Source organism: Aegilops tauschii, chromosome 1 (assembly GCF_002575655.3).
Source record: "Aegilops tauschii subsp. strangulata cultivar AL8/78 chromosome 1, Aet v6.0, whole genome shotgun sequence".
Lineage (NCBI taxonomy): Eukaryota > Viridiplantae > Streptophyta > Magnoliopsida > Poales > Poaceae > Aegilops > Aegilops tauschii.
Window position 1 is genome coordinate 406336917 of NC_053035.3, and position 11831 is coordinate 406348747.

Consider the following 11831-nt stretch of genomic DNA (forward strand, 5'->3'; position numbering starts at 1 on the left):
GGAGTCATCAAGAACACTCAGAAGAGCGCCTTTAAAGAGAGTATCGATCTTCTCAAAAGCTTCCAGCTGTGCTGGATTAAGATCGCCCTCAGGCTTGCCCTTGGTGGCGTCATAGCAGCCCATGGTGTGAAACCAGTAGACTGCTCTCGTGCGCCACCTCTTATATTGCGCCCCCTTAAAGGCAGGCGGCTTCAGATGCGCAGCAAAACCACTCGGAGTAAATTGCCTATAATCAGGTTTTTGGATTGTTGGAAATATGAGCAAATTACTACGAGATTTAATCCGAATAAACCGAAGATAAATCATGACTTCAGCAGCAGAGATTAAACTAATCATGTGAACTAGCATAACAGATGAACAGATCACATCTAGGGCACATACTAGAAACATGAATTCTACCACGATCTCGAACAGGAAGGATAGAATCACATACGGTGCAGCGGGAGCAGCACCGCCGGCGTTGACGTTGTCGCCCATGTCGTCGAGGATGAGGTTGCCGAGGTCGAGGAAGAAGTCGTCGTTCGCGAAGTCGTCGCTGAGCAGTCGCGCGAGTGCGCTCCCCAAAAACCTGATCGCCCCTCTCCCGTACAGGATCACGAGAGGCGGGGTTCCGGAGGCCTGCTGTCCCTTCTGCCGGTGCATGCCGAAAGGAGGGATGGAGAAGACTTGCTTGGCGGCGCAATGATCTGGAACGGTGGTGAGAAACCATACGAATCGGCGGCGGCTAGGGTAGACGTCTGCCTGACTATATAGTGCGGGCCGGGCAGGTCGTGGGAGTAAACCCCACGTCCGAGTTGTCACGATCCAAAAGAATCGGAAACGGTTCAGTAATTAACGCGTCCGTTAATTATTAATTAATGACTCATTAATTTTTCCCGAGCAGCAAAAATATAGACAACGTGCATAGCTCTGTCCTCGGCTCGACTCAATCCCGCAACCCGCGACGCGTCGTGACGAGGAGGAGGAGCGCGCGTATAGGTCTCCTCTTGTCATGCTCATACAAGTGGTAGAAGAGCTCACCTTATAAAGAGGTGCAACTCTCTCTCAACTTATGAGGTGGGACTAAACTTTAGCATCACTCACTCCACTCACATGTGTGCATGAATGGGCCAAGAGAATTTCAGAATTTTAGTTGGGCTTTGGGCCAAAGGCCTACTAGCAAAATTTCAATATAGAGTAGATGTTGCCCATGTGAAATTGAATATGCCAGACCTATAAGGAAATACTTGATTCATTGGTTCCGGCTGCCCATGTGAAATCGAATATTTTAGACCTACATGGAGATAGTACCAACCGTAGATTCTTGATTAATTGATTCTGGCTAGGCTAGCCTGCTATTCAGCCTATTCTCCTCACTTTCAATGAGTGATGCACATACAAAGATATTTCTCAATGTTGAGGAGAATACTCAGCCTCCCCCAAGTTCTCAAAGAACTCTGTTTATTTGTACTACTCGCACTCTGTGATCTCAATCTTACAGAACAAATTAATCCTAGACGACGCGCAGAAATGATGGAACGAAAAAACACCCATCTAAATCCACATACACACACCTGTTTTCACTCGAAATTAACAAGAATCGCAATGCATATCCGGGGATCAAATCGGTCAAGAAACCCTGCGGGGAGGCGACCTCTCCTGCAGGCTGTCGACCCGGCAGTACCGCAGCTGCAGGGACACCTGCCGCTCCATCTGGATGTGCTTGTAGAAGTTGGCGATGAACTGCTCCGCGCGCCGGTCGATGTCGTCGTCCCCCGCCGGCGACGACCCCCCGCTCGACGACGACGTCGCGCCCGACGACGCGGACCTGGAGTACTCCGACGCCGCCACCGCGCTGCTCGTCCGCGACACGCCGCCCGACCCGAGGCTCACCGTCCTCGTCGGCCCGGCGGTGGACGCGGGGGAGCTGCTCCCGTCCTCCGCGTCGAGCAGGCCCGGCCGCCTGGAGCCGAAGCTGAGGCGGAGCGGCGCCGTCGCGCTGGGCGCGCTCCGGCGGCCGGCGATGGAGTTGATGATCCACCGCGTGGCGCTGAAGGAGAGCAGGAACCGGACCTTCTTCACCGCCGTCCGCAGCGTCCCGAGGAGCGACGCCGGCCGCGATGCCTTCTCGGACTCCATCGGACCGGTCGAGGACGGCGACTTTTCCTTTTCCTTGGTGCCGAGGTTTTGGAGTCGTCGCAAGTAGGAGTAGCTAGCAAACAAGGTGAGACAGATAATAATGAGAGGGAATTAAAAGTGAGAGGGCGAGAGGTTCTGTGGGCTGTATATATAGCTGGCGGACGTGGAAATGTCGCCCACGCACGTTGGTCAGTGCGGCAAGCTACTCGGCTTTAAGAAATTTCAAGGAATGTACGCACATACGGAGCATATTTTTTTTCTTTATTTTGCGAAATACTCCCTTCGTTCCTAAATGTAAGTCTTTATAGAGATTCCACTATAAACTGCATACGGATGTATATAGATGCATTTTAAGTTTAGATTCATTTATTTTACTCTGTATGTAGTCCATCTAGTGGAATCTCTACAAAGATTTATATTTAAGAACGGAGGGAGTACATCTCTACATGCATACACGTAGACCGGTAGTGCATGCTCTCCGGCCGTTAATTAACGCGTATTCAAAGGTCGTATGACCGAGCAACATGTACATATTTTCCTTCTTTTTTTGCATGGAGAGCAACATGTACTCCTACATGGCAATCATTGCTGACATCAAGAAGGAACGGCGGCAGTTTTTTACGTGCACTACTGGTATTCTGGGCCTCTGGCGACGGGGTCCTGGTCCAAACGCGCTCGTGGGGCCCGTGGGCCAGTTGGCGCTTTGCTGTCGTGTCGGCCTCCCGGCCATGTTACTCTCGCGTGAGCGCAAGGTTGTGTTGGAAACTTGGAATGAACCTCGCACGACGGACGACAAACGAGGCGTGCGCTGGAGGAGGAGGGGATCAGGTCAGGTCAAACATTGCCGCTCCGCTTCTGCGCCACCGCGCCACCTTGTCCGGCCCGTTGTCTAGATAGAAGATGCTTCGGCGGGAAGGCTGCGGAGCCGTGGTGTGGCGACGACGCGGTAGCTCGTGCGAGCCCGGAGTGACGACGACGGCCACTAGTCCACGTCAGTACAAAGGACAAACGCGTTTGGTTGATTTGTCGCTTACCTCGTCTCGTGTAAACCGGCTCCGACCTGTTGTGCACAAATAAGACGCTGTTAGCTGCAGCCATACTATTTTACGAGGCAAGAGCACTAGAGACCTAAAAACTTAAGTTGTATGTGATGGTTTAGTCCATAAACTTGCAAAAGGTGATCAACTCATCCACAAACTTGCAAACTATGTGATGGTTTAGTCCACAGCCAATCAGAGACGGACAATTGGCGCCCGGTTGGCTGCTGCGTGGCACACCTGGTCGGACCGGCTCTTTTGCGGAAAACCCCTCAACGTTTCAGGAAATCACGCCCGCAGTCCCTGTTCCCTTGTCTTCTTTATCCCTGTTTCCCTTATCAACTACTCCATCCGTCCAAAAATACTTGTCATTAAAATGGATAAAAAATGATGTATCTAGAACTGAAATACGTCTAGATACATCTCCATTTATTTATTTTGATGACAAGTATTTCCGGACGGAGGGAGTATCAACCTGCAAACATATTATTTATTAGTAGTATTATTGTCTCCTTCCTTCTCCAAAGATGTATACACATATACAGTAATTACTAAAGAGATATAAAGAGAGATGCATGTTTGTAATTATTAAGTTTGACAGGAAACCCATACATGGAACAAACTACTGAAATGATGATCTGAAATTGGCCGTAGTCTGCACCTAGTACTAGTATAACCAATAACTTGTATTGATATATTCTAAATTCTAATACAATAATGGGGGGCTGCTCTACCAGGATTCAGTTACTAGAGCAAATCAGATGAGAACATTCAGAAGTCAGAGCCCAGCTGCAGATCAAAATTCATGGAGTCAGATTAACTCCTCTTTTTTATTTCGGTGGGGGACACATTAAAAACCGGCTCTGTAATGCAACCTCTGTATTTTATTTACTCCTTAACATATAGGCAGTACAAGCTGCCAATTCCTCAAAAAATGCATGGAGTGCTGCTTACCACTTACTCACGCACAAACACACACACACACACACACACACACACACACAGAGGAGGAGGAATCAAATTGGTTGAGGCGAAACGTAGAGGGAGAGGAGAGGAGCGTATTCACCACAGGAATCCGACGGTTAATCACGGGCGGTGGAGATCGAGAGGCGGCGGGCGGCGGCCGGAGTTGGAGAAGAGGAAGACGGGCGATGCAGTGCACGGGAGCTCGAAGCGGTCATCCGAGCATGTCTTGCGGGGCTTATCGACATTACCGACAGCCCGAAAGCATGGCACGCCGACGGTGAGCCTGCCACTGGGACACGACCAGCCGCCCCAAGTCGCCTGCGCAACCAGAGCTTCATATCGTCCGGATCTCGACCTTCGCGGCGACCACCGACCGATCGTGGACTGGCCGAGCTCGACCGGTCGCCGACAGTCTTCTTTATCAAGGAGCTAGGGATTTGGATAGGGATAAAGAAGACAGGGGAAATAGGGACTGCGGGCGTGATTTCCTGAAACGTTGACAGGTTTTCCGCAAAAGAGCCGGTCCAACCAGGTGTGCCATGCAGCAGCCAGCTGGGCGCCAATTGTCCGTCTCTGATTGGCTGTGGACTAAACCACCACATAGTTTGCAAGTTTGTGGATGAGTTGATCACCTTTTGCAAGTTTGTGGACTAAATCATCGCGTCCAACGCAAGTTTCTGGGTCTCTAGTGCTCTTGCCTTCTATTTTACCGCGAGTTTTACGGAAAAAAGTGGTTAATTCAATTGTCCAACTATAAGTGTACCGCGGGACAGATTGATCGAGTTCTCCATATTTATTTTCAGTCAACATGCAGCGGAGCACAGCACCCAGTTCCAATGCTCGAATAAAAATTTATAGGATATAAACGAGAGATAAACGCACTACTAGTCACACGACTTATGCGAGACGTACATTTTAGTCGCACAATGCTCTGACTGTTTTAAGGTGCTCAAATAACTAGAGTTTATATTTACGGATTTGCTCATTCTCATGTGACTAAGAATTAGTTAAATCTCAGTTTTTTTTTATAATACCTCAGTTGACTACAGCCTATAGCTCAGCGATTATAGCGCCACAATTAGCGTTTTTGCATCATTCCGGTTTGCTTTTTTTTTCTTGAGAATTCTCGTAGTCTTTATTGATTTACCATGGCGTTCATAGGTACAGGGGGGGGGGGGGGGGGGGGGGGGGGAAGCCCAACCATAAATGTCTCCCTAATGCTAGATTACAAGCAAATTTGGCTAAGCTATGAGCCTTAAAATTAAAAGTCCTACTTTCAAAAATGAAGGTACAGGACTGGAATTCAGTCGCCGTTTGTAATCATTCCAGTTTGCTGACCAGGGACGGAAATTCGTGTAAGCTCTTTTTGTCTTGGGCCGTCTGACCTTTGTCACACGACAATCCTTTTCTAATTCTTTTTCGTCACGATGCGCCAATTTAGAGCAAAAAGTTGACTAGCACTCATTTGGGAGCCTCTCAACGATTACTTGGGGATGGACTGGTGCGCTCTCGGCCGCTGCCACGTGTCGCACTCTGGGAGCTCCCTTTGGATTTTGTTCATTTTTTCGCATGCGTTTTCAGCTTCTTAGACCAGTTTTTTTTTGGTTTTTCACCGATCTTACTTAGATTTTGGACCAAAAAACTTACGTGAAAAAACATGTTTTTTTCTTCCGCGAGAGGCACGATTTTACTTTCGCAAGAGGCATGGGACTGTCTCTCGGAAATGAAAAAAACAACGCGCTTTCTTTTATTTTTCCTTCCACGAGAGGCACGGCCATGCCTCTCGAAAACGAAAAAAACACGTTTCTTTTTTTTTCATTCGTGAGAGATACTTTTTTGCTTCCGCGAGAGGCGCAGTTTTGATTTTGCAAGAGGCACGGCCGTGCCTCTTGGGAACCAAAAAAATGTGTTTTCTTTTCCACGCGAGGCACGGCCGTGCCTCTCGAAAACGAAAAAAATGTGTTTTCTTTTTTTTTCACGAGAGGCACAGTTTTGCTTACAGGAGAGAGTCGAGAGACATGGATTTGCTTTCGCAGGAGACACAGTCGTGCCTCTGGAAATTGAAAAAAAACGTGTTTTCTTTTTGTTTCCTTCCACGAGAGGCACGGCACGAATTTGCTTCCGCGAGAGGCACAGTCGTGCCTTTTTTGGAAAAGAAAGAAAACGTGCTCCTGCTTTGGTTTTCTTCGTCAGTTTTTTTCTGAAAAAAAATTCATCAAAACCTATCAATACGGGGATCTAGTTTTGAAGATCTCGACGCGAGGAGTCCAATTATGAAAACGTTTCGAGATTTGGACATGATTTAAGAGATACAATGTTTTGAATAAACAAATCTATGAAAAAAGGAAATACGCCACTTGTCACAATCTCGAGAGGTTGGAGTGATCTTTGAAGGTCTACTCTCGGTTTTGCGACCTCGATTTTGTTGTGTCTCGCATTAAGTGAGTTGGAAAGATTCTCGCGTAGCAATTGGGCCGGTCTACTTAATACAAGAAATAGTGGAAAAAAGAGAGCGAAGCCGGGGTTTGAACCTCAGTCTGCTAGATAGTTTATAACTACGCTAGCCACGACGCTATGTGTTGAGTTCTGGATGAACTTTAAGGCACGACCTACTTAAGGTAAAAGAGCCAAATTTATCCATCGTTTTTTCTCTTATTCAGTTTCCTTCAGGGTTTTTTTTCTTCTTTCTTCTTTTTTCTTTTTTCTCTGTTTCTTTCATTCTTTTTTGCATTTCTTTCGTCAGTTTTCTTTTTCTTTTTTCTTAGGTTTATTTGTTTCTTTTTCTTTTTTCCACTTCTTTGGTTTTCTTTGTCTCTTTTGGTTTTCATTCTAAATTTTTTGCATATGTCAACAACATTTTTCTAATACATGTTCAATATTTTTTCAATATAAAATTAACATTTTTCTAAAGGATGGTCAACATTTTTTCTATACACATTTTTTTATTTTTTAAATTCTTGATTAACATTTTCCAAATACAAGATTAACTTTTGGTAATACATGGTCAACATTTTTTCTATGCACGTTACACATTTTTTAAATCATTGATTAACATCTTCCAAATGCAATATTAACATTTTTTAAACACATGGTCAGCATTTTTTCTATACACATCAACGTTTTTGAAATGTTTAACATTTTTCAAATACTTGTTCAACATTTTTTCAAATGATTGATTAACATTTTTCATATACCTGATAAAAAAAATCATGATTTTTAATACGTGGTCAACATTTGTTCTATTCACATTTTAAAAATTTCGGATGCTTGATAAACATTTTTCAAATACTTGATTAAAATTTTATGAAATGCTTGATTAACACTGTTATATACATGATAAAAAATCATCATTTTTAATACATTTTCAACCTTTTTATACACATTTAACATTTTTCAAATATTTTTTCAAAAAAATCAAATGATTGATTAACTTTTTTAATATCAAGATACAAATTAACATTTGACCAAAAAATTATAGATTGATTTTTTAAAGTATCTATTTAGAATATTCCAAGTATGAAAAAATTGGAAAAAAAAGAAAAAACTAAAATATAATATGTAAAGAAACAGAAAAGGAGGTTGTGGCCTCCCGCGTTCCTGGGCTAGCCCATCGTGGTCTCCCCTTCAGCGAGCGTTCCCTCATCTCGGTGAAGGTGAGATATAGGGGCGCCCCAGTTTGTTAGCCTTTGGGCTTTTGTGCATGTGCTAGTCTAGAGTATCTGATATGACCTTGGAGATTTTTAAGGGTCTGTTTGGTTGGCGACTAATTTTGCCGTAATTTTTGCCGCATATTTCTTGCCTTAGATCCTCAAATTCTTAGCCGTATTTTGGCTTATACTAAGGGAATTTTGCAAAAAAAAATATTGTGTATGAGATATAAGGATTATTTCTCACGAAAAAAACTTGCATTAGGTGTGGTTAGAACCTAACACCCATCTAATACATATTCAATATTTTTTCAATACAAAGTTAACATTTTTTTAAACATTTTCAAATATTTTTATATACACATTTTCTATATTTTTTAAATACTTGATTAACATTTTCTATGCACGTTAATTTTTTTTGAAATCATTGATTAACATTTTCCAAATCCAATATTAAAAAATTTTAAACACATGGTCAACTTTTTTCTATACACATCAACATTTTTCAAGTGCTTGATTAACATTTTTCATATACATGATCAAAAAAATCATGATTTTTTAATATGCGGTCAACATTTTTTTCTATACACATTAAAAAAATTGAAGCACATTTATCCATATAATTCTCAAAGTTTTCTTTCTTTTTTGTTTTCTCAGTCACCATCGACAAGGTTGTTATATACTCCTTGACATGTATGGTTTACAGGTATACACAAATGTTCTAATAATTAAGGAAGATTATCCAAATCACTATCTAGAGCATCTTGAAGGACTTCAATGTTTAGTTATCTAAACAGAAAGTCCATGTAGATGGATCCCCCTTTTTCGATGCTCTCCACTAGCCTAATTTTGCAACAATTGATGCAGATATAGAGTGGAGGCCATAATCATGATTTAATTTTTTTAATCTCTTTACTTCATTATCTATAGGATTGTATTTCTAATTATATGGTCACTGCAATTTTTTTCTTTCAAATTTTAGGATGGTATATACTTGCTGGTATTTTACATGGAGGATTTATGTATCTTTTGTTTGATTTCCCCTTTCAATTCCTTGAAGCTAAATATCACCGAAAGTGATTCTTCAGTTGAGAAAGCATTGTAAATGCTACTCTCTCAAAATATCCATGGCCTAATCAAACAACCCATCAAAAATTCTTTTATGCATTAATATGAAAAGCTCTTGAGTTACCAATACAACATGCATTCATATATATGTTTCCCAAAAGGTAATCCAAAGAGCACATATCCTGTTAAAATTATATCTAAGACGGGATTATGTTCGCAAAAAGATCATTTTGAAATGTCCCCAAATTCAGTCCCAATTATTATTTACACAGATGAAGCAATATGTTTTCAACATAAAAGGCTAAAAATTGACTATGTAAATTACATTTGCAAAATCCTAGCCCGCGCGTTGAGGGGGCTACTTTGCTAGTTGATTGTAAAAAGACTAAAAACTGTGTTTATGTATTGAGTGACTTAATTTGGTGCATTATATTAACTTCATTTATGTTGTGGAAATAGAAGATGAAGAGATTTTCTTCATAGGTGCTTGCAACAATAGTTTGTACACTTTCGCATTCTTATTTATTATTTGTACTAATATTTTTATTTCTATATATTACCCATTTTATCATATCGTTAAGCACTAATTTAAATTTTTATTGTGTTATCTGGTCATATTTTGTATATTTTCACCTGTGGTAATTTTGGGGTAGTTATGAGTTAATTTTTAGGGGTTGTAGGCGGTAAGTTTTTGGCCCGGATTCTACTCCATTCCGAGCTCTGCATTGCAAGAAAAGCTAGTGGTATGAGTGTAGAATACTCTGCTTTTGGTCACAGCAAACACGCCATGTATGCTCGACATGAGCGGAGCTTCATCATTGGTGAGCTGAACCGTGAACCCGTGAAAGACGACATCGTAGGTGTGGCTGGTGAGCTAGCCGGCAAATCATGGAAGCATGCCTATGTTGGAGAGTGAGGAAACGAGCTGCTTTGGCGAGGTGATTTGTTTGAAGGATGTATGTGTTGGAAGGCAATTGGAGCTTGTGTTCTATGGGGTTCTTTGGATTTGGGACCATGACGGAGCCAGGAACCAAATAAAAGGGGGAGGCAAACACAAATGGCTAAGCTTTAGGTGGGAACAAGTAGAATATTTTCCAGTTTCATATGTAAATTTGAAGGATCTATGAATAAGTTTCTCAAACATAGGGTGGCAATGCCCCTCTCCCGGTCTCTTTCAATGGCTGGGTATCATGAACCGCACAAGGAAGAGAAGCAACTTGATAATCTATTCTAAGTATGGTCTAGAGATTGGCCTTTTCCATTTACAAGATATCATATTTTCTCAAATGCAACCAGGTGAACTCTAAAACCGAGAAAATATTTTAGCATCAAACATGGTTATGTGTTCTACATACGTGTGAATTTATGTGGAAAAAATGACATCCATGGTGATCTAGATGAAAAAATAGACCTCAATAATTCTTTAAAATTACATTTCAAATCACTGATTTTGCTTTTTTAGAGCACCACATGTCATTTTCTCTTGAAACTTCACAAGAGGTAGAAGACTCAACCATGTTCATCATAATAAAATAATCAAAAGTTTAAGAATTGTTTCGCTGGTTTTTATTTTATTGTTTATCAGGCTGCATGTGCAACACCCAAGGTACAAAAGTCCATCTCCTTTTTTTTTACCATTTACAAATGGTCCTATATGCTCCCGAAAGTTACTAGCGGGTACTCAAATTTTATTGATTTGAGGTAGCTTCATCCGACAAGTGTTCTAGTGCACCTGGTGATGTAGATTACTACTACAGGATGAAATATACAATTCAAAGTTTCCCTTCTCATTAGGGTTTGCTCCTCTCGTTGACCATGTTGACATTGAAATTTCTCCTTCCCTTTATCGATCTCCCTTTCCAGGAACTTTGCTCAAACAATCTCAGGATGGCCTAGATTCGGTGCCTGACCTTGGCAAGTAGCGGCTAGGGTTTGGGGGGTAGGACTCTCTGTGTTGTGCAAGGTCTAGGGTTTTGCCATGGCGGATGATGCTTTGACTTTGACGTCAAGCAAAACTAACGGTCTGGAAGAGATGATGTGTCGAATGGGAATCAAAGAGGAAGACTTTGATGACGTAATCTTTAAAGATGTAAACCTGGCAGTGACAGCGGCCAACAGTTCGTTGGTGATTGCTAGGGTTCATATGAAGCACGAGTGTGGTGATTAATGGTTCTTCAAGAATATGTGCAACACAGGGGACATGGCACATGAGGTTAAGCTCAAAGCGCTTGGTGATAACTTGTATACGATGCAATTTTCTTGCCCGGATTATTGAGACTAAGTCATGGAGGGTGGCATGTGGACTTTTCGAGGTAATCCAATGCTCCTAGCTCCATATGATGGGTTCATGAATCCGTCGATGACCCATGATTTACTTTATGGTTTTGGTTCGATGGTGAAATCCCTGGCATCAGAAGCAGGGGAATTTTATTCAGAGGAGACAACGTCTAGCGACTTTGCATGAAATTTCTTTTGGGTTAAGGTCATACACATAAGTGGGTTGAGGATTATGAAATCACAAATGCAACACCTAGTGTTAACCCTCTTAATTTCCCTTTGGTATATAATGTGTGTGAAGGTTCAATGGCTTGACCCCGCAAAAAAAGGTTCAATGGCTTGTGTGCCATGTAGGATGAAGGCTACGAGCTCATGTGGTGTATGAAATATAGAGTTTTCTTAATGGGTTAAATATGGTAGGGTGTAAATGGCTTTTCAAATCCAGACGTGACTCCGAGGGAAATCTTGGAAGGTTAAAATGCTTGTCTAACCAAGAGGCTTGTTATAAAGAAAGAAGATGTTCGTCATATGACATATTTCCTCTTGTATGGATTAAGGAATTGTCAAGATGGTTGTGTTATCATCATGACATGTGTTTATCTTGACTTAATTAATAATTTTACGTGGCTGAATCAATAGATTTTGTTGTGAAAGAAAAAATAACATAAGGCGTGTTGTCTGAAAATAATATTTTATGAATTTAGACAAACATTGAGAC

At 42.0% G+C, this 11831-nt stretch overlaps 1 protein-coding gene across 1 annotated transcript; it reads right to left on the reverse strand.

Annotated features, from left to right (window-relative positions):
• Positions 1-1385: 1385 nt before the first annotated feature.
• On the reverse strand, positions 1386-2261 carry LOC109752183 (uncharacterized). Its single transcript, XM_020311083.4, has one exon. It carries the CDS (start codon positions 2116-2118, stop codon positions 1609-1611), a length of 510 nt encoding a protein of 169 aa, XP_020166672.1. The 5' UTR covers positions 2119-2261; the 3' UTR covers positions 1386-1608.
• Positions 2262-11831: the final 9570 nt, after the last annotated feature.